This window comes from Caloenas nicobarica, chromosome 2, assembly GCF_036013445.1.
Source record: "Caloenas nicobarica isolate bCalNic1 chromosome 2, bCalNic1.hap1, whole genome shotgun sequence".
Lineage (NCBI taxonomy): Eukaryota > Metazoa > Chordata > Aves > Columbiformes > Columbidae > Caloenas > Caloenas nicobarica.
In genome coordinates, this window is record NC_088246.1 from 29,950,802 (window position 1) to 29,974,023 (window position 23,222).

General features: G+C 40.3%; 2 protein-coding genes across 2 annotated transcripts in view; one reads left to right on the forward strand and one right to left on the reverse strand.

Annotated features, from left to right (window-relative positions):
• The first annotated feature begins 1,208 nt into the window (after window positions 1-1,208).
• LOC135986126 (von Willebrand factor D and EGF domain-containing protein-like) lies at window positions 1,209-11,297 on the forward strand. Its single transcript, XM_065629943.1, has 5 exons — window positions 1,209-1,523; window positions 5,433-5,528; window positions 8,607-8,711; window positions 9,459-9,554; window positions 10,874-11,297. Exons 1-5 carry the CDS (start codon window positions 1,277-1,279, stop codon window positions 10,981-10,983), a joined length of 654 nt encoding a protein of 217 aa, XP_065486015.1. The 5' UTR covers window positions 1,209-1,276; the 3' UTR covers window positions 10,984-11,297.
• A 5,560-nt stretch (window positions 11,298-16,857) lies between these two features.
• The window catches only part of VWDE (von Willebrand factor D and EGF domains), a 40,189-nt gene continuing 33,824 nt past the window's right edge, over window positions 16,858-23,222 (reverse strand). The window contains exons 24-31 of the mRNA XM_065629278.1: window positions 22,818-22,913; window positions 21,528-21,623; window positions 21,081-21,176; window positions 20,520-20,615; window positions 20,324-20,419; window positions 18,921-19,016; window positions 18,255-18,358; window positions 16,858-16,928 (exon numbers count right to left, since the gene is read on the reverse strand). Of these exons, the coding sequence (XP_065485350.1) occupies window positions 16,908-16,928; window positions 18,255-18,358; window positions 18,921-19,016; window positions 20,324-20,419; window positions 20,520-20,615; window positions 21,081-21,176; window positions 21,528-21,623; window positions 22,818-22,913 (701 nt within the window). The 3' untranslated portion in view covers window positions 16,858-16,907. The remainder of the gene's footprint in view (window positions 16,929-18,254; window positions 18,359-18,920; window positions 19,017-20,323; window positions 20,420-20,519; window positions 20,616-21,080; window positions 21,177-21,527; window positions 21,624-22,817; window positions 22,914-23,222) is intronic.

Sequence of the window (23,222 nt, forward strand, 5' to 3'; positions counted from 1 at the left end):
AGGTTTGTTTCACTTTTCTGTAGATGCTTTGCATAGGTGTTTATACTATCTTTTTATTGCGGTTGGTCAATCGAACTCATCTGAAAAAAATCCCTTGGGCTCAGTCTTGGCACTGGAAGTGTGTGCCTTCTCTGGGAAACATTTAAAATTATAGGAAGTGCTTGTGAAAGATGGGAAGTGATGAGGGAAAAAAAGTGTTCTGATCATCTGTGTGTTTTTCCAACTGAATATGTTTTCATAGCTGAACTGATATAAGTTGCTATTTTATTTGTCACGAAATTGCATTCAAGCCATAACCAGAGATGGCACACTGGTTGAGGTGGCAGCATGAAACCCATATTCCTCCCGTTTTCTCATCTGCAAAATGGCAGAGAGTTCAGCACATCAGTCCTATCTCTCAAATCACCCTCAAATATTGTGTCATGATCATGGAATCATAGAATAGTTTGAGTTAGAAGGGACCTTCAAAGGTCATCTAGTCCCACCCCCTGCCATGAGCAGGGACATCTTCAACCAGATCAGGTTGCTCAGAGCCCCATCCAGCCTGGCCTTGAATGTTTCTAGGGATGGGGCATCTACCCCCTCTCTGGGCAACCTGTGCGGGTGTTGTATCACCCTCACTGTATAAAAATGTCTTTCTCATGTCTAGCCTGAATCTCCTCTCCTTTAGTTTAAAACCATTACTCCTTGTCCTACCGTAACAGATATTTGCATGATATTCACATCTTATGGTGACTTTGAAGATGAAAATGAATAGAAACTAGAGATGCTGGAGGCTCGCAAGAGGGAGGGAGGTCACTTCCATGGCAAGAGCAGTGCCATCCTGGAAACGGGTGGAAGGGTCAGAGAAGTCCTTCACCTGCGGGCACTGCGGCCCCGCTCCGCGGCTGCCCGCGGCGGATCCTCAGCCTGCGTGGGGCCCTGGGCCAGCCCGCGGCCCGCAAACCCCCCGGGGCTGGTTTATTTCAGCCGCGGCGGCCGCGTCCCGCGGGCGTCCTTGGCCGTCTGACGTGCGGCCGCTGCCGCCCCGGTCCCGGCCGCGCACGGGCAACCCGCTGCCCGTCCCGGACCCCCGGGTGGGGCTCCCACCCGCAGTGACAGCGGCGGGGGGAGGCCGGCGCTGGAGCGGGGGGGAGGAGGAGGAGGAGTGGAGGAGAACGGAAAGGGGAAAAGCGAAGGGGGCGTGAAGGAGCGAGGGATGAAAGGGGAGTGAGCGGAGCGGGACGGCGGCGAGCTGCCCGAGCCAGCGGCTGCCGGCGGGCGAGGCGGCCGGGCCATGGCGCGGCGGGACGGCGGCGGCCGGGGGCTCTCCCGGGGGTTGCCCCGCCTGCTGCTGTGGCTGGCGCTGTGCGGGCTGTGGCGCGGCGGCGAGGCCGGCACCCCGCCCGCCCGCGGGGCTGCCCTGCCCTTCGGTGCGGGCCCGCCGGCCGCCTGCAGCCCGCGCTGCCAGCACGGCGGGCTCTGCCTCGGCAACGGCACCTGCCTCTGCTCCAAGGGCTACGAGGGCGAGCGCTGCCAGCACGGTAACGGGACGGGCGCTCCGGGGAGCTGCTGGGTGGGGAGGCCGGCGGGGGGCGGTGGCGGGGAAAAGCGAGGGGCAGCGTGGGCATGGCCGCGCACCGCGCCCGGAGACGGGGCGTCCCGCCGTGCGTCGCCTGCCCGCGGCTGTGGGGATGTACGTGAGAGTCTTTCTTCAGGGACGTGTCTTGACCCGAACGGGGCCGGGCACAAGCACCTGCGTGTGAACGCTCAGGGCTGTCAGCCTTCCTGCAAGTGGTCCCTCCGGGAAGGTCTGAGGAGCCCGGGCTGGAGATGGTGTGAGGCGGTGGTTAGATGCTGGGAGGATGCAAACCAGGTGGGGTGGAAGAAGGGGGGTGGAGATACCCAGGTTCTGGTGAGGTGAGGCAATGACAGCAAAACTGATAGAGAACAACCAAGAGCCAGCTCCCTTCTGAAGACACTCACTCACTCACGTAGGTGAGTAGACCCATCTGTTGGAAATGGCTGTGTTGTCAGTAGATGGGATTTTATCATTTGAACGTTGGGTAAACCTCCACTTACAGGATAGGCTTCTGCATCAGCTTCCTTTAAGCATTTTCTCTGTGCGTGTTTAAATACTTGGCTGAGTAAGGAATGATGCTTTTAGAGGCCTGACCGCTTTCTGAGCCAGACGCAGAGTCATTTGTAGATCTCATTTCCATGGTGGGAGGCGTAAAGCTGGGGGGAACTGAAGTCTGTTCCTGTTGGTTTCCCAGGGGAGACAAAGGATTTTTGAAAATGTCACCCAATATGAAAAAGTAAACAGTGGCAAGAAGACTTTAAGTTTAAACCCTATTTAATTTAACATGCTCTATTTCTAATTCCACTATTCAAAAGTTTAACCACAGAGTGTTGTGGCTAATTGCTAAGTAACATTCCATATCAGGAGATGTTCTTCTGCCTTACCTCTTGTCCTGTGTGAAAAGGTAATATAATTTGTATGGTATTCGTTTTAGTTCTCAATGCCCTTCATCTAAAACATTATTTTTTTAAAACTCTGAAATGGGATGCTGAAAATTTCATTCAGCACCATAATCATTAGTGGGGCGTTGTTTTATTTAGAAGCTAACGCTAGCAGGTGGTGACAAATGATGTGTAGCTAATGCGCTGTGTGGTGGGGATGAATAGCTATGCAGTATGTGCCGTTCCAAACAACTGTTTGATCCTACACGTTTTGGGGTTTAGAGAAGGTGTGAAAGATTGTCAGTGATGTAGATCCATTTTTGAACTAGAGAGGTGAACTGTCTGGTATTGTTAAAGGAACCACCGAATGCTGATAATGTCATCAATGCAGAAAAAAAATTGGATAAAGGAAGTTTCATCTTTTCTTCTGTCAAGAAAACTCAGAGATAAGTTCACTTTTTTCCTCCTCTCACCAAAAACATGCAAATGAAGGGTGGCACATGTCTGTCTGACTGGAGGCAGAGAAGTGTTTTTCAGTTTCGCACGGTGCTTTTTGCTTGAAGTGTCATGTTCTTGAAATAGTGGGCTAAAAAAAGTATTTGTGATGCCTCTAGCCTTTTCTGGCCATTGAGACGGCTTAGAGGGGAAGGAGAAAAATCTCTTCTGTAATTAACAAAAGGTGAAGTGAATTTCATTAAAGTTGAAGGCAGTTTGGAAAAAGTTATATTTACTCTCATTTTAAATAGGTGATCTTCAAACTTCTTTGAATTTGTGGTTAGAAGCTAAATGGATGTAATTATATAGACAGATGCTATGTTGAGTGTAGGTTTTGGAATACGTTAGCCTGTGCGATTGCAAAATATGGATATAATAGAGGGGAAAAAGTTGGGCAAGACTTTTTCTAAGACAGATTCTCACCAGTTGAGTGGCTTGCTTAGAAAAGAGTTCTTCCTGCTAAGTCTTATTGCTCAAAGTGGGATTGCAATAACACACAAGTCAAGTGTAGAGTAGTTCTGGTGGACTCAACTGTAACACCTGTGAGCAATCCTAAGGGAGCTCTGAACACAGGTGTATCGTAAAATACTTCAGGGTGCTTGTGGCGTAACCTTTCTTCTGGTGGGGCCACTGGTATCATGTTGTGCTGTGAAGCTGCAGGTCAGACCCCTCCCATTCACTGGAGGTACAGTCTTGCTTATTCTTAAAAGTTTGGGAGGAGTTGCAGATGTTTTGGCAAAGGGTAAAACAAAGAAGTGTGGTTTGGAGGCTGTGGAATTCAGGACAATATTTAATTCTTTCACACAGCCCTTGCCCTTTATTGAAATCCCCGCTTTATGAAACATACGTGCCTCACGGAGAGTCTTTTTTCAGCTCTCTTCTATAAATACGTTTTGCATGGGAAAGTATCCAGCAGTCCAAATAGTAAAAGTTAGTATTAATAGATGAGACCAGTGGAATAGGATCACAGTACTGCACAGTATTTGGGATCTCATTGCTATTCTCTTCCTCATCTCCCGCCCCGTTTCATGCTAGGGCTTCCCACCTGCAATACTTTATTTATGCAAGTGGTATCAAATTTAAGTATTGGATCTTCTCGGCAGAGCTGCTCTCTTACTCTGTGTATGTGACTTCACAGTGACATTCTGATGCTGCTGCCATATTAGTATCTTTTAACATAAATAGGTAAAGTAAACTTTATAAAATTATGTGAAATAACACAGATATAGAGTTTTTCTTAAATTAAGAGCTATGGCATTTCTGATTAACTGAAACCATCTGGGAAAATAGTTATGCAGAGCTGAGTGCTGAATAGTGCTTTCCTACACGTCTGTGTCCTTTATTTGCATGCAAATATACGTTCTGCAGATACTGATATGAAAGATCCTTTATTCTTCTGTTGGATTGCTTGAAAGTGCAATAACTATATGTTAATTGACAGTATATGAGGTCAAAATCAGTGTCGTGTTATTCACTACTTGTGTTTTCCCTCTTATTCCCTGTTTCAAAATTCTCACCCGCTCAAAGGATAAAGCAATGTGGTGTAGAGAACTCATCTCACGCCTGCAGTTAATGCAGATGAGACTCTCTGAAACACATGGGTTTCTAAAATATTTATTCACAGCGGTTTTCTCAGATACTAGGGCTGATTCAGGAATGATTTATGAGTAGCAGGGCGGGCTATGGGATAAGTAACTTATTTTTTATCTGACTGGATTTACCCAGAATTTTGCAAAATGAAGATTTTTTTTTTTTTTTTATTTGTGCCTTGTCCAACTTGTCCAAGCTGTCAGCAATGAAAAACTTGCAGAATCTGTGATGATCATAGATGTTTTTCTCCCAACAGATAATTACAGTTATGACAAAATTTACATTTATCTGGGATGATTTCTAAACAAACACTGTACATTTCAGAAAGGTCTCTGAGAGGTCAGCTGAGGCAAAAAAAGAGGGTGGAGAAGAAGGAAGTGCAGACATTTCTGGAGACGTTTTAGAGAATAGATATGATGAAAGAAGCATGTGTTTTGGTGTTTTTTCTGGAGAGGTATATAGGAATCCAGTGAAGAGTTAAGTCTGATATTACATCTTAAGAATTGGAAGGCACCACTGAAGCTGCAGCACTTTTTATTCAATCATTTCTTCTTATCACCTCTTTTCTCACTTGTCATTTCTTGACTTCAATTATCAAAAGCTTCTTTGGCAGGCCAGTTGTGTTCCTTTGTTCCCCTTCAATACAGCTCTCTTCTGTTTAGAGTCCAAAAGCTTCCTTAGTTTTGAGTGCTTAAAAGCTTGAAATGGTGAAGTGCTCTCTGTGCAGGGAAGCTATTGCACCTGATTGGTGATGTGGGATGGTAGGGCAAATATATCTTTGGAAATGTGAAGACAAACTGAGTGCTCAGAGACTAAAATAATGCCAATTTCTTACGTACTTAAGAAGTAATTTTGGTAACCTTCACCAGTATTTATTCAAGCTTTGTTTGTTGTGTGTCTTACAGCAACATGTTATCCAAAATGCAAAAATGGTGGGGAGTGCCTCAGACCTGGAAAATGCAGATGTTCGCCTGGCTACGGGGGTAGATACTGTCATAAAGGTGAGTAAAACCCAAACAAGTGATAGCTTGGAAAGACAAGAAGTTTGAAAACAGAAAAAAAATAATTTGGGGCTGCTCAAGTCCAGCATCTAATGCACTTTGAAATAATGACCTTAATTCCTTAGACCTCTGACCTTACTATCAAGAAATGCATGGCCTAGAGGATCTGCATGCTTGCAGGAGAATGGGGTGGAGTATATGTACTGAAATGTATTGTGAGAATCTGAGACAATTTTATCCCCTGGAAAATACCCTCTTTCTGTGTTATGTAAATGTTCTGTTTAGCTCTATAACAGACTTTCTAAATAATTTAATGGGATGAGTTGCATAGATACATATCTCTGCATTAGGTGGTTGAAACTTCTGTGTAGTATCCTTTGAGTATATATTGAGGGCAAGTTGCCAAAGATATGTATGGCAATGTATTGTTGATAGGTAGCGGGAGATGACAGAAACAAGGAACATCAAACACCAATTTTTATGGTTTTGTGAAGCCTATTGAATATAGGCATGGATTGGAAAAAACAATCCAAGAAAACATTGTTATGTTGTTATGAACTGATTAGGCTACTGTTGATAACTTGAGTTCTGGGATAAAAGGGGAAGCCATCTTGAAATAGTTTGAGGGCTAAATGTAGGCAAGATATCCCCAGAGACTGAAGGAAAAGAAAGTGTTGTTTTCCTTTCAGAAGAAAAGCCTCAACTTGGCACTTAACAAGTTTCCAGAAGTTCTTTTTGAACAGAGGCTGATAAATTAGTTGGCCAGTCATCACTGTGCTGAGAACTTAATAAGCATTCTGTCTGACTGTGGTCAGAGCAGCAAGCAGCACCTCACAGGATCCTCTATGTATGCTTGATGTTTATTCTGTGGGCATTTTCTTTATTTCCTTCAAATATGTAATAGCTACAGGAGTTTACTTGGAGTGTAGCATAACTGATACTTGGGGAAGGAACTCAGCTAATTTTTGCAGCTCTCTGGAGTCTTGTTGTTGTTGGGTTGTCTGGGGTGGGGGGTTTTTTGTTTAACTTTTAATAAAGCTGCATTTGGTATTTTATGAAGAAAGCATGACCTGAGTGTACCTAAAGTGGTAACATCTGAGTTTGCACAAGCTTAAACTATAGCGATGTTAACTAGACTGAATGGGAATTCGACTGCCAGCGAGAATAATTTGATTTCAAAATTGTTAACATTATAGAGGACTAAGAAAGATGAGGAAGTGTCTTCTACTGAAGATCTGTATAATACAGTGCTGTTGTGTAATGTATTGGGAAATAACTAATCATTTTGAGTAGACATAACCGTGTTGACAGCGATGAGATAAACTGGAGCATGGTCAGCTTCATTTTCCAGGAAAAGGTTATTGGGTTTTTTTTTGAAATTTCTTAAAAGCCAACTGAAAATGTAGGTTTGTGGGGTCTGTACAGAAGGGGTACTTAAACTTCTCAGAAGAGCCTAAACTAGAAGCCAGGTGAGAGGTACTACTTAAATAGAAAAAGCAGAGTGAGGATTTGGTTTATGCTAATACTACAGTCTAGACTTGGGTTTGTATCTGGGTAAAACTCCTACTTGTATTTATTACCATGTTATCCCTGTAAGGCAAGGGATGTGCTTGTATTCACCTTTAGGGTGGAGTACTGCAGCACATGGAGCCTGGGTATACAAATCTGCAGTGTGGTCCAATAACAGACTGCCACAGAACCACAGAATGGCTGAGGATGGAAGAGACCACTGGAGGTCACCTTGTCCAACCCCCCTGCTCAAGCAGGGCCACCTAGAGCCAGCTGCCAAGAACCATGTCCTGACAGCTTTTGAATATCTCCAAGGGTGGAGACTTCACAGCTTCCCTGGGCAACCTATGCCACTTCCTGGTCACCCTCACAGTGAAGCCATGGTGACTATTCCTGATGATTTTCTTGTCCTTGATGTGCCTGGAAATGGTCTCCAGGATCAGCTGTTCCATTAACTTACCAGAGACTGAGGTGAGGCTGACTGGCCTGTAGTTCTTTGTGTCCTCTTTGCCCTTCTTGAAGGTTTGAGTGACATTTGCTTTCTCCTGGTCTTCAGACACTTCTCCCAGTCACAACAGTTGATCAAATACAATCAATATTAAACACATTAACTTTTGTTGTGTGACAGAGGTATGCAAACAAGCTTTGAAGAGCTTTTCTAGCTTTGCTGGAGTTGACTTGTGTGTCCTTGCGTGTTCAGCATTTGTGCCAAAAATCTGTTAGCTGAAATTATGCTCAAAACTTGCGGTGGAACAGAGATTTGGACTTCTTTGTACCAAGTATCAAGCAGACATCCCAACTGTCCATCCTTATAATGAAGGATAGTTGTTTCTCTTCAGTACAGTGAAGGTGTTGTATATGCTTCCATTCATGCTTGTGAAAGGATGCATTTGATTGTACAGAACAGTAATTACGCCATATTTCAAAGATGGTGCACACCACAGTTGATACCAGCTGTATGTCTGGCATAAATAATGCTTCATTAATGAGGCCTTCAGGGCTTTGGCATGTAGAATGACTCTGGAATGAGGAGGCTGACTTAGGTAGTTCGTCTTTTGGAAGGCACCGCTCAACTGTAGTCTAGGGTCATTTGTCAAAGTAATATCCTCATCTCTTCTTCTTTTTGTTATGTGTAAGTCCTGCCAGATAAGGAAATATGTGAATCCTTGACCACGTTATTGACTTGCCAGCTGTGATTTGGCAAGTCTGATGAGAATGTGCATGTTAGTAGTTATTGTGGTGTAGCTGATGAACAGCTGGCTCACAGCTGGGGAAGGGAGGAGCTGTGCCATAGCAATAATAATGTTTGTTTGTTGGTACTCTAAGACTAAATGCTCAACAAGCTTTTAAGCACATGCTTAATTTTAACTGCATTTTGAGTTGGCATTTGCAGACGTGGTTCTGTCATCCTCACTCTTTATGGAACTGTGCCTTGCTCTGACTAGTTGAAACTTTAGTCTTTGAAGATGTGATAAAACAAGCAGTTGATGGTACACCAGCTGTTTAAAGATAATTATTTGAATCCCTACGCTGCTTCTGAAATGCACCGCGTCTGCTGTTCTTCCACAGTCAGCTGCGAAGGTGGCTGTCAGAATGGTGGGGAATGCATCTCTGTCAATGGAGTTGTGAAGTGCCTTTGTGCTTCTGGCTGGACAGGATCAAGATGCCAAGAAGGTGGGTATCTACATTCTCGTGCTCTTTGTACAGCAGGTGACTTAACAGGCCTCGGGAACTGTTAGCATTTAATAAGTCCTGATGGCAGCCTGCTGAGAGGGCACTGGAAATAGAAATAATTTTCTAGATGCCAGATTTCTCAGTTTTTTATCACTGCATTCTCAAGAATAGAATTCTTACTCATTTGATTTGTATAAAAAGCAATATACAACCCCCAAACCAAATGAAACCCTGTCTTTCTCCTAGGAGAAATGTTTGAAGAACTCCTCTCTCAGTTAAAGTGCCTGTATTATTTTGCTATTAAATAGGGATGCTAAGGTGACATTATCATGGCATGGCTCATTCACAGTACCTTGTGTATTTACATAATGATTAAAAATATAACTGCAGTAACAAAAACATTTTAAAAGGATTAAGAGGCTAATAACTATGGAAATGTCATTGTATTACTATAGAAATTACCTACATTATTGGTACATACTCGGACAAAATAGCGTCAAACTATTTTTCATTGAAGTGTAAATCTGTTAGCATTCACACCAAAATTTGTAACACAATAACGTATGTATTTTTTTCCATTTCTGTGGTCTTGGAAATGCCTTTAGAGTTACGCCAGTTGAGTTGTCTGGCCTGGAAGAAAATTTGTTTTGCCATTTTGATTTGTATCATCCTGAATCTTTCATTCTGTCAGAATTCTTTTATATAAGTTTTATAAATCCTGCTGACTTACCCATTCTTTTCTTCTAGCAATTTGTCCCCAAGGTTGTCGGAATAATGGAGCTTGTGTGGCGCCTGGGATTTGTAGCTGTCCAGCTGGATGGGTTGGTGGAGCATGTCACTTAGGTAAATGACTTCTGGCCTTCTTTGTTTGTCCTTTTCTCTACTTGTTTGACTTGCCAACATTTGAACGAAGTGTTCAAATCTTCAGTGCCTAACAAAGCTGCTAGGAAAGTATCTTAGAATAGTAAATGAGAGCTGCTTCTGCATACTGAGGGTCTTACAAATATTCATAAGGAATAGATGGCTTTTCAATTTGGTCAGAAAGACAGAACTTTTCCACCTCAAGTAAATTCAGATTCAGTTTTTGGTTGTCACCAATTTCATTTCTTGGTATGTCTTGTCAGTATTTCTGAAATATTTTCTATAAAGCAAAGACCCCAGTATAAAGGCCTGAAAATGGCCATTACAGAAACACTATTGCTACTGATGTTGGTTAGAAGCTTCATTACATTTTATGAACATGGAAAATTGAAACTCATTTAAACATTGCTTTTGAACTCAATATTGTGGGTGCAAGGTCTTCAGATTAAGTCCTCTGCATTTGAAATTTTTGTGTGGCTGTGGGAATCCAAATCAGCTAGTGTGAGTTCTTTCGCAATATATGTAGCCAAGCAAACATTAACAAATTATACTTAAGCATTTTGCTGGTCAAATGGCAATGTTAATAATTTGTATTCATTAGTGTATTGAGATAGAGGATGATATTAAAAGGTAAGTATGGGAGACGCAGAGTTTACAAAATGCTTAGCTCCATTCCCAGCACCAGCGATACGGGTAGAAGTGTTTTGGTTCTTAAGGTCAAAATAATCACTGTTCCCAAACTAACTAGATCTGCATCCAGTTTGACTTCTGTTGGTGCAGATGCTCATAAGCGAATTGCAGCCCCTGGCTTGTTACTTGAACTGGTGTGTAGCTGGAGGACAGCTAAAGCTGTGCCTGCCCAGTCCTCCTCTGGCCTTCTTTTGGGGAGTGGAGGAACAGGAGGGCAGTGTGTGAGCAACAGCTACTGTGTGGCAACTGTTTCCTCATGGATGTGGATCCAGGAAGTGGCTTGAGCAAGTTTCAGTAAGAATTTTTATTGTTCCCTCAATTTCATGGAGTCATCCATCTCAAAAGTAGCCTGTGCCTTAAAGAACAGAAATGATAGTATTTTAAACAGGGATTGGAGCACGAATAAGACTAGAGGTACTGTGGCTGTATTCCAGTGAAGACACAATGCCATAAATTGAGAGGCATTGCTTTTCAGCTCTTCCATTATACTTTTATTTATACTGTCCCAGTGTGGTCACCAGGGAACAATTCTGCTAGCACAGTGAGACAAAGAAGAAAAATGACTCTGTGTTGTGCTGAAGACATGCTATGTATCTGGTGTCTCATTTCAGCTGTATGTAAACTACCTTGTCAACATGGAGGAAAATGCATCGCTCCGAACGTGTGCAGATGTCGACTGCCGTACTCTGGTCTGCAGTGTACAAAGAAAAGAAAGGAATGAAGCATCTTCAGCAAAGATAAGCTGCATTTTCCTCCTATAACTTTCATACAGAGATTAAGTTTGCAGCAGTGGGGGACCTTAAAAAAACCCAACATGGTAACTAATTGATTTCAGATAGTTTTTTGTCTCCAGTATATTAAGTAAATGCTTTTCTGTATGGAAGAAAAGTATTGCTGATTGTAACAAAGCTGTTATAAGTATCCAAGTGTGTGTAGTGTATGGCACATGTTTTCTTCTGTTCTTGTTTTGTAAGCAGAAGTATTATGTCTTGGTTGATACAGCTAATCTTGAAATGAAATTTAGTCTTCAAATAAAGTACTTCAGAACAAATCTATGCTCTTTTTTCCCCCTTTGATTAGAATTATTGCATTATATTAATGATGTGTTTTTAAAAAGCATGTGAAACGAAACATCCTTAAATCAGATCATCAGAAGTGGATGTTAATTCAAGTATAATTTACCATCAAGAAGCTTACACAGTTGCAGGAGGAAACTTGCAGTTTGCATCTTTCTGGAACATCGGCAAACTGCAAAGCATCTGACCAAAATCCTGGTTATCACTTTATGTGTACTTCCTTCATTGCCCTCTACTCCCCCAGTCAGATTTGGATCTTGATCAGTTAAGCAGTATTAAAAACCAAAACAAACCACAGTACTTGTTCAAACAGTTCTGCTGTTACTTTCAAAAAGCTTAATCCATGCTGATATTGTAAAAGAGTCCTTATCTTGACTACTTCTGCAATCATATTATCTGATCATATTTCAACTTCCAATTATTTCTTTTCCTTAGCCCAGTAAGAAGGGGAAATGTGTTTATCTTCCTTCTGGATATGAAGACATTGATGATTCATTCCTATTCAAGATTTTGTTATTACAGGAGCAATTTACTGGGAGGCAACAGATTGGCAGTGAGGAGAAGCTGTGTCTGTCACAGATCACCTGTGTGAGGGACGCTGAGGCTCATCTTCTGGACATGTTCCAGTTTGGCCTCCTTCAGCTTTTGCAGCCTTTTGAAAAGGCTGTGCATCAGTCCTATGTTCATTGTTCCATGTCTCATCTGTGCTGTTTCTTGAACACTACAGTTGAGGTTTTGCCAAAACATGCAGCTTCAATCAGTCAACTTTCTGAATGATGCCCAAATCAGGGGGGTTTTGTTTTATTTGTTTGTTGTTGGTTTTGTGTTTGTTTTTGTTTGATTCGGTTTTTTTAGATTGATTTTCGTTATCTTCTGGGTGAAACTGGCATTTTTGGTGGGACAATTTTAACTATGCATTACTATAATCTATTTACCTATGCATTATTTGAATCCATTTGGTGGAGTAACACTGTATCTGTGTACAAGCTCCCTTACCAGAACATGCAGCTTTCATAGGCAGAGTGACTTACATGGATGTGTTTCTCTAGGGATTACAAACTGCTGAGCAGTGACAAAAAACAAAGGAAACACGGTCTTCTCAGTTACCAACCTTGTCTAAAAGTGAGAACCCCAGTGTACAGAGGGCAAGTGAAAGACAAGGAAAGACTCCTGGTTTTCTGAGAGGAGCAATTGCTGTGTTGTGTGCTTGAGGAGCCTTCCCCTGCACTTGCTTTGGAGGCTGTTGCATTTGGTTCAGATGAAACCTGCTATGGACATGTGTTGTCTATGTTTTTCGTGCTGCTTTTGCTGTGATAAACTGGGTATTTCACAAATGCTAGTGAAAAATGTGGGTTTCATGTGTGGCACAATATGATTTCATCCAGAGTTCTGGAGTAGGCTTGATGATGATGAAATTCTGTGCTGCAGTTTACTACAATAATCATGCCATAATTTAGAAATTCAGGAGTTCAGCTGTATACCTTAGATGACATACTGGTTGCAGGGAAGTGAACAGAAAATAAATAGTTGCCTCAGACCCAAGATTTCAGAGTACATGAACAGAATTATTTAAATGCAAAGAGGCACAATATCTCAGTATTGTTCCTGAAATAAACAACTCATACTAATAAAGCCAAAAGTGACAGTAATGGTGATTAGAAGCCAATAGAGATATTAGCATTATTAGGACCATGAGACCAGGAGCAGTCAGTGAGAGAGACCTGTAATTGGTGTTTCTGAGCAAGCAAATGCTCATTTAAATAGTTCCCAGTTTAGAAGTGATTGAAGTAAGTAAGCAGTAATTTGATGGCACTCAGAATGTGATGGTATATTTTAGAAGTACTGCTTGAATGTGGCACCATCTACTGGCCACAGGGTTTTTGATCGGATTTTTTTGTTTTGTTTTTAAGAAAAATAATTTAAATCCCTGTGATACCTTAAGTGAGTTTAAAAGTGAATTTCTAGTAGTCATTTTAAAGTAGAACAGCCTCAGAATGTATTATTAATGACAGTCCAGGTCCCCAAATTATTATTTCCACAGTTCCACGTATAAGTACTAAAAGAGCTGTCAGTATTCCTTGTCTTTTGTTTCCCACTCACTGGAGAATTGAACATACTAGTTACAGCATGTAATTTTTTGAGCTAGATGTGTCATCTTCCTATGAAAAACTAGTTATACATGCAGCTCAAATGTCAAGAAAAACAGTACAGAGGAGGTTCCCTCATTTATTAGAGCTAAGTGTAACACCTTAAACATGCTCTGATATTCACTAAAAACAACTGTAGGGGTAGTGCACTGGTGTTTTGGATATTCTTTTTACAGCATGTGTGGAAAGGTGAGAAGTGTTTTTTCTTTTTAATTTACTTACGTGCACATTTTATCATTTGTAGTTTCTGTTTTGCTGTAAGTGGTCGTAGTGAGAATGGAGCTACTTGCTTTATCTCTAAAATATCCTTTATTGGCTAAACTGAGCTGTGGGTGGAAGTTGAATTAAATGCTGTGTGACACCTTTATACAAGAGAAACAGCATAAACATCTTTAGGCATTGCTAACACTTTCTAACATCTATGTTTGGTTTTGTATATGCACCCACGTGTTATGTTTTACTGAGAATTTAAACTTTGGATTTTCCCATTTGGACAAGTAATGGAGTGGATTATAGCCAATTTGTCAAGTAGTTTAAGCTTTTGTACTGATTTGCTCCAGCAGTTGCACTGATTCTCCTTCACTGGTTTGCTTTTGGTAGATGGAAATGTTAACTCACTTTCTATTCTCAGCTACAAGAATATATAATTAACTTTTGTAAAAAGAGCCTTTCATATGAGGTCCACTTTTTTTAAAAAAAAAAAAATCACAGGCAATATGGATATAAATGTAGGAAATTGAGTCCTTGCTGAGATCTGTGGTATCTTCTGTGATACAAGTCTTACCTTCAGAAAACATTAATTATACTGCATTTTAAAGATCTTTTCAAGATCGTGGGCAAAAGTCAAGCTGCACTTGGGAGAATTTCTGCTGGCCTGCACAGCAACTTTAGTGCAATAAGACAATAAAAGGATGATGTACATAGGTACCTCCCAGCACTCTTTAGTATTTAAACAAATCATGCAAGAAAATTCAGTGATGATACCTGTATTCTGCATAATGTCCTAAGAATAATTAAGATCTTCAGTTTGGTGCAAGATGTCCTTTGTTCTGTCAGAGTGGAACCGTGGCAGCTCCTGCACTGCGCAACCCTTCTCCCCGCTTCCAAATCCCCTAATTCTTTTAGGCCTAATTTCAGATTGCATTATGCAATTTTAGAACAATGTTGTTAACCCGTGTACACAAGCCCTCTATATGCTTCTGCCTCTTGTTAAATTGAGCAATCTTCCTGCATTGTTGCAATGTGCTTTCTAATTACAGTGAGTTCTGTTTCACGTGTATGATGGACTATCTAGTAACAAAACAGTTCCAACTAATCACGTAATTACTGGGCAGTTTTGAAGTAGCTGTCTGTCTTTATGCATGTGCTAATAATTTTTCTGCATCATGTGCTTGCTGAAAATAGCACAGCTTAGTACTGAGCATTTTCAGCTACTGTAGCAAAACTCTGCGTGTACTTTTGTTTGCACAGCTTGAATTTGGAAAATGTAAAAGAAATAATTTCTGGCTTTAGAACCACTGAAAAGAAAGGAGAAATACTAAAAGTTATGATTAAAAAAACCTCCTTTATTCAGCCTGAAATCCTAGAAAGGCACATATATATTGAATCAGTTTTGTGAATGGAGGGTTGCACAAACTCATTAACCGGAGTACTATTAACAGTGTTCCTGGCAGATGTTATCTTTTTCTTTAGCACACCACCTCTGTAAATCACACATGGAATGGGGGTTATTACAATATGAGATTATGTGATATTGGTGTGTTTACATTTTAAAAACATTTTCAGAACCTTGTGTATTCAAAGCATCATCCTGAGGCATCATTTCCAATAGCTAGTCAGGTTTTGTTCATAGAGATCTTTGTGAGTTGTGAGAAAGGAAACAGTTCAAGTGGAGTAGGTTTTAAATAACAGAACAGTTCCCAGAAGATCAAGCTATCAGCCACTGGGATGCTTGGTTAAAAGTAACTATGGAAACACTGAAACTGAAAATGCAAGTGGGAAATTGAAAACACGTTTTAAATACACCAGTTGGGCACTTGGAAATCCATCAGGTATCATTCTGGAATGATGCGGAGCTCCCAAAATGCCAGCTTACTTTGCAAAACAACTATCAAAAGGTGAGGAGAAATCTAGGCACAGAGCTGCTAACAGCGATGATTTGGCAATCAGCATCCCACACTGGCAGTAAATGGCAAAATGAGCTCTATTTTCTTCCCATTCAGAATCAGCGTATGTAAATGTAATATTGCTCAGGAGAACAGAAGTCGTGATGTTTAAAAACAAAACAAATGAGTAAACTTCAGTTGCTTAGCTAAAGGGATGTTTGTATCTATTAACTAGAGGTCAGCTGGTTGCAGCAGAAAATGAAATGTCTTTTGCAGCTTTAGGGGAAGAAGATGGTGGTTCTCTTTAGGAAACCAGAAAAACTGGAATTTTATTTATTCAAAAACTATCTGGCAGCTGGTAGGTGCTAACAGTTTGTTGGAGCAATAGGTAACAGGGAAAAAAACCCTCCTCTATTATGTTTTTACAAATACTTTCTGATTTGATGCATACAGGTGCCATGATGTATAGCAAATTCCTCCTCTTACTAGTTCATATGTTAAGATTCAGCATGGCTAAAAGCATTGGGACAAGATATCCTCATATTACTAAATGCCATCTGAAAATACGGGCATAAAAGTCTTACAGAAATCATTCAGTGGCTGCATACTCAACTTTATAAGTCATGAAGTCAAACTAGACAAGTTGGTATCTGGCTCCTGGCTACACAAGTTTGCCATAGATAAACAGAATTATTCTGTGTCTGGTTGACTGTTAATGAGACATGTGTCCTTGCCTCCACTGGTAGTAGCCAAACTGTGGTTTAGGTTCCCTTTCTTTCCTCACTACTAAATAGTCATTATAACAGACCGATGCAAATACAAGACAAAGAAGAAAAAAATAGTTCTGCTTTTTCTTCTGTACACAGCCAAATAATTTGTGTGTAAACAATGTTTAAAAGCAGAAGGTACCATTCACAAGGGAAGAAGTTCTGCCTTCTTTCCTAGACACACAGCAACTGTTACAATCTTGTTCCCACAAAGGAAACCTCATAGTCCAGTTGACAACATCAAGAAACTGCAGAACTTTGAGTTTGCATCATTCATCAAATCTGTGAGCCCAGTGAAGAATCAGAGGCTGTGGGGATTCTGCATGAGGTAGCAAAAAAATTATAGAAATATACGTATGTTTTAATGACTACAAGATTGTTGTTTTGAAGTTTGCCAAAACAACATGACTGTCATATGAATCTTTTAAAATAACGCTTCTGGATATTCCTTTCATTTAAATAAACTCTGTAATTGTCTTCAACCTTCTTGCTATTTTCAAGTCTCATACCTCCATGCAGCATTGCAGTTTAATCAATACACGTCTTTTCTTCAACCATGATGCCTTTGTACCTTGGAGAAAAACATAAAAAAATAAATGTAAAAAGAGACTTCAGTAATACAGCACATTTTTACAATAAAGTTTAAGAAACAATTTTAATGAATCTCTGCTTTTCTGATATGCAGAAACACAGGATTAAGTTAAATTTGTGCATGAGTTGTTTATTTCTTTAAGAAAATATGCCATTTTTTTTCAGTGCATGATACAGCCCTGTCTGACTGATCAACAGTGGATTTTCTAGATTAAAAATATACTAATGCTTTGCAGGATGTTTTTATGTGAACACTGAAATAAAAATTATTTCTTTTTTTAGGTCACACTTTGGAAATCCATATTGCAAATATCAGTCTTATCTTTATAGGAAGTGTAGTTTTATATTTTCAAAATGTGTATGAGCACATATTAACTGGTTCAATATCCTAAACATATTTGCTCCATCTCTAGCAAGTTACCTGCTATCTGACCACAAATGGTATTGGTGTTGTATATTGGATTGTATATTTTGGTTCCAGCAGGAGACTGAAGAACTAAATTGTACAGGTGTGAACAGTGGCATGTAATTAAAGATGAATGTAAAGAACAGCACCAGCATGCAGTGCTAAAATCAGCTCGTCTATGGCCCAGCTCCACCAAAGGAATTCTGCTGGCACCAAAGTAGTGTCTAAATATGCTGAAATGAAGAGAAACATCACAGACAATGTGAGTAGAATGCTTTCTACTCCAGATATGACAAAAAGGTTCATTGTAATGAAATGTTTAATTAAATTACTTCAGTGAATGACTGTCAGCACTCAAGGAAAGGAATACGACAGAAGATTATGTGACAAAACGGAGAAATGGTCATCACTCACTGTAATGCAAAAAAGTAAGGCTATTCCTAAAGTTACACTTGGGAATAAGGAATGCTTATATAAAACAGGGATGAACTGAGTGACAGGGTAGTTAGTTAGTTGAAAAAGATCAGGGCTTGACTCTATGCAAGCTAAGAAAGTCAGCAGTGGGATACTCTTCCCCAAAATGAGGCCAGAAAAGAGAACAGTGGTTGTTACGAACAGTTATCAGTTCCTACAGCAGCCACTCAGGGAATTACAAGAAATAATCAGCTTAATTTGAAACAAAAGAAATTTAGGTGTTGAGAATAATTCTGTAAGTATTAGAGCCTATAAGTTACTGGAATAGCCCTCAGGAATTTTATGAACTTTCCCTCACTGGAGACTGAAAGGAAGAAATGAGACAAACACATTTGGTGTTTTCATGCTGCTTCATTGGACAAGGGTGGACTAGATAATGGCTCCTAAATCACTGTATCTGTGATGGTGTCTTGACTTTACAATTACCTGAATTTTCTTCCCACAGAGGACTCCAGTATAACCAGGACGACAAGAGCAGACGTTGGGCAATACACACTTGCCTCCAAAGAGACACTTCTGGTTGCACACAGCTAAAATCAGAGAGGCACATATGTTGCTTTATTCATGAAAAAAACTTGATGAAGGAAAAGTGGCTACTAGCTATATATTTATTCTGCCTGCTTATAAGAGCTGAGAACGTGGTAGATATTTTCACAGGGAAATATCCCTCAGAGTAAGAAGACTTCAAAGTCACATAGAGCCAACAATGTTCTTATGCCCATCCCATCCCCCTTATGCTTTGATACAGATTTAATATGGGAACCTGCTGAGGGCATGAATGAACCTGAGACAGGGACAGGAGTCAAGGTTTTATTTTTAACACACCTATTTCAAGCTATTGCAATGGCCTCTCAGGGCTGTTGCAACAGCGTACGGTGTTAGAGCAAGCCACCACATACTGCCATGGTCCCAGATGACCATCGCGTTCTGGAGGGCTTCAGAACGAGCAGAGGCATCTCTACCATTTATCCTGCCTTTGACACAGACTTGTGTTAAAATACCACCAAGGTGCAGGACTTCTAGGCACTATGTATTGCTGAAGCAGTCTTAACTGTGCTGAAGCAAAAGGTTTACAGGTCACATCATTCTTACGTGTTTGACACTGGATTCCTTCCCACTGTGGAGGACAATGACATGTACTTGGTCCAATGCACTCGCCACCATTCTTACATTCCTGAAGACAGATTGCTGCACAGACATCATCACAAAGTTTGGTTACATCCCAAGTGATTACTTGTACTTATTATTTACATTTCAGGGTGCCCACGAGAGGTTGAGTACTTTCCATACACAAGAGTCACATCATCTTCACTGAATATCTGTCTAAGATCAACAGGATATTAAAGAGAAGCAACCAGAGGCAACATGAAGCCCTGCAGCCAAAGCACGCATTGAGATGTTCTGATGCATCACAGATTGCTAGAAAAGCCTGAAATACTGAATTAAATCAGCACCAAAGCACCACTACACAGCTTGCTTTGTTTTTTCCCAATCTACCATTCTAAAACCCACACCTTAGCGAGAGATCTTTTGTCTGTCATGCAATTTAACGCACAGTGAATCAATTCATGAACATTTGATCCAGAGTTATTTTCTATGACCCATTTTTCTGCACATTCTTCCCTGCTTATTAAGCCATAATCTAAACCCCCATTATTTCTCATTGGTTAACTGACTATTTGATAAATCAAATCTGTCTTCCACAATGTCCAAGAATATCTCACCCCTGTCAATATCAGTACTGGTTTTTTTTCAATAAAACTTTCCAGCAATTACAGAAATTAATACAGGAAAAATTGTTTTTCCACCATGCCATTAGGGAGCTCATCGGCCATATTATTGATAATATCTGAGCCTTGGGTGAGTACTATGACAGACACTAACACTTTATCTGTTGGATTTCTACCACCCATCCTCATGCTGATTTTCATGCATTTATCCATGCTGCTTCCTTTTATTTATGCACCATCAACATCTTCATTAAGATACAATGTGACCCACAGCTCTGCTACCATCACAGTCCTATTCCTACCTTTCCTAAAGAGCTTGTGCCCCTTGCATCTTCTATTCCAATAATTTTCCACTATGTGTCCACAGTTTTCCAATCTTTCGCTGTACTTCTTTTTCTATTAGAACATATCTGCTTTACGTCCTACAGCACAAATTTAAATTCTTTCACTTCACTGAGTCAGGTCTTTTGCAGTTTTATGTATTCAGAAATACAGATGCTTCTTATTTAGAGGAGAATTAAGAAATAAACAAATACTATTTGCAAGAATTTTAAAGAAATTTTGGTCTCATGATTTAGCCTAAGAACTGCATGGTGGTAGTTCTCCACCTTGAATTTTGCTGCCAAGTTCTAGAGCGTTGTTTTTTCAATGAGTGTATATTCTTTTCTTTGGCACTAACTTCATACTACTTGTGCGGACATAGTTGTCCTTTAGTCATATATTACTTTTAAGGTATGGTTGTCCTGTTAATTACAAAAGACTTACGTGTGTTACATCTTTTTCCTCTCCATCCTGAAGGACAAGAGCAAACATCAGGCCCTACACACCTTCCTCCATTCATGCATCTTGGCTCACAGACACCTTAAAAATCAAAAACATTTGCTGTTTAAAACATTTAACTGATTACAGAATAATTTCTTGGTTACTTTCAAATGCTGGAAAGATTTTAACATTGGCTTACCTTTTTCACATCTTCTGCCTGTGTACCCATCAGGACAAGCACAGACATTGTTTCTCATGCAATGACCACCATTCTTACAAGGAGGGCTGCAGACAGCTAGAAAATATAAACAGGAGAAAAAGGCTGTAGTTTGCATTTTGTTTCCCTTTGCGATATCCTTCTGGGAAACAAGAGTGCAACACTAAAATTCTGATAGTTCATACAGACATCAGATCTGTCTAGTAAAAATTATGTTAATGTGGATTGGTGCCTATGTCAATAGTAAATACAAAAATCAGATAAAAAGGGGTCAAGGTTGGCAACTGTACGTGTACATGAGTAATGAGACTATACAATGCAACAGGTTGAACACTGCTCAAAAGTTGAGTGGAAAAAAAGGCACATTTTGAGTCTCCCTTCTCCTTGCACATTAACTAATCAGGAATAAAATCTAAAACATCATGTAATCTGTTTCATACCAGTATGTGAATTGATTGTGGATTTTGTGTCTGAAGATAACAATGTTTGCTCACAGATTTTCTCATAATAGCAGCAAAAAGGGGAGGGGGAAAAAAAAATTACCATTCTGACACTGGGCGCCAAAGAATCCATGTGGACAGAGGCAAACATCTGGCTTAGTACAGGAACCACCATTGCGACACACAGGGTCACACATTGCTGCAGAAACAGCAAGAAAGGAAGAGTCAGGAAGAGTGGGAAGCATGACAACCACATGAAGTCCATAAAATAAGTGCTTCTGTTGCAAGGACAGGCATTAAACACCTAAGACAACTGCAAGGTAGCACCATTCACTTGAAGTCTTTACCCAGAATTTTGGGATCAGTATTAGACCTTCTAGAGATGTTGTCGGCAGCAGAACTAACATGTAGAGACAAGGGGGATTGCGGGGGCTCTGTGGCAGTCAGCAGCTACGCATCGCTGGTGTTTGAGCCCTCTGGTTCCAAATTTCAAACTACAGGAGGTCCCAAGCACGCCTGCCCAGAAAGATGGAAGTTGCAGGAGTGTTACCTGTGCTGCATGTAGGTCCGTACCACCCAGGTTTACATTGGCAGATGTCTGGAGTAAGACATTCACCACCATTTTCACAGTGTCTGTTGCAAACCACTACCATCCAAGAAGTTGGGCAAAAACAAAGGGAGAAAGAAATATGTTAAAAATTATGCTTGATTCATTTTTCAGTTCTTTCCCAAATATTAACACTGGCAACAACATACAATTTGCTTAGTTGAAGATAAATTGCTGAATAAACTAATCCAATCTCAAAGCTGTAAAAAGCCAGCACCAGACTATAAAGGTAAATAAAACATCTTTCCATGTAATTATCCACGGTCTGGTTATATTCAGTGTTTAAAAAACTAGAAAATTTGATGGACTCCAAAAAATTTCACTCAAGTGTCCTCCATCACTTCAGCAAGTGCAGCTGCATGCACAGCATCAGGAGACGAACAAGCAAAGATGTTAAAATATCATGGCTGTGGAAAAACATTAATCACTTCTCTGTAGTATTGCTTAACAAAGAGCGGCATTTTTTTCGTGTCACAATTGAAGCTAGAACAAGAAAAACCGAGAAGGAAGAGTCCTGGAGTTTGAGGAGGAGACTAACAAAGGACTTCTTCAGTTCAGGGTGAATACAGTGGCACATTCAAGTGAATGACATATAAACAGCACGTCTGAATTTGGACTGTCTGAATGATAAAAATTACCAGTATGAAATCTACCCAAAATTTCGAGTTGCCAAATTGTGGCATGTAGAATTCGATATGTAAAAGAGAATTTATGTGAGACTAACTAATTCCAGTTTTTCAGCTATGATCACAGCAAATTTTCAAATTTGCATGCCAGGTGACAAAAAAAAAGATCCCATAATATGATTCTGAATGCAGTTTTCCTGTATCCCAGTTTTTCTGACCCACCATTCACTGATACCAACTGAACGTACCTCAGCACCTAGACATTTTAAGATGATAGAAGTTAAAAAGCTGTAAGGATATATTAAACATCTGTGTTTGTTCTGAAGGTAGTATTGCGCAATGTGGTCCATGTTTCCATGTTCATGAATCATAAATAATAAAATACTTGCAATTTCTACAGTATCTTATATTTTCAAAGGTACATGCAAATACTATCTAACTAATGTTGAAAAAGCTCAAGTATTGGAGCCTTCAAAGAGGCACAGGCATTGTGTCATTTGCTAGCATTAGACAGAGTGCACTGAAAATTTAAACCATAATTTCCTTTCTTGCTCCTGAAGAACAGGAGAAATCATCTATATTCTTCCCTTATGTTTTTTTTGCTTACTTGTGTCACATCTTGGTCCCACAAAACCATACAGGCAGGTGCAGAGATTTCTGGCCAAGCATGTGCCTCCATTTTGACAGGGTGGATTACAATATGCTGCAGATACAGAATTATGTTGTTCAAGAAATCATCTCTAAAAAGATGCATGGTTAAGTAATGCTTTAGAAAAAAGGGAAATGTTAATAATTGACAGTGAGCAAAGAACTGGAAATAAAATAAGGAGATGTATGCAATGCCTTTTTACAAGAATAAGTAACAAGAAGAACTTAATTCCAACAGAGTACACAGAGTCGCAACAGTGGTGGTCACCTAAAGAAATCTGAGACAGTTTCCAAACAAGACTTCACACTCTTTGGGAGTGTTTAACTTAGAGATATCTACATTCACTGCTGAACTCCTCCACTT

Bases quoted from the DNA above. Each gene is read 5' to 3' on its own strand.
- LOC135986126 (XM_065629943.1), top strand. From the start codon at position 1,277: ATGGCGCGGCGGGACGGCGGCGGCCGGGGGCTCTCCCGGGGGTTGCCC. The intron at 5,529-8,606 runs GTGAGTAAAACC...GTTCTTCCACAG, and splicing joins GGGTAGATACTGTCATAAAG to TCAGCTGCGAAGGTGGCTGT. The intron at 8,712-9,458 runs GTGGGTATCTAC...CTTTTCTTCTAG, and splicing joins AGGATCAAGATGCCAAGAAG to CAATTTGTCCCCAAGGTTGT.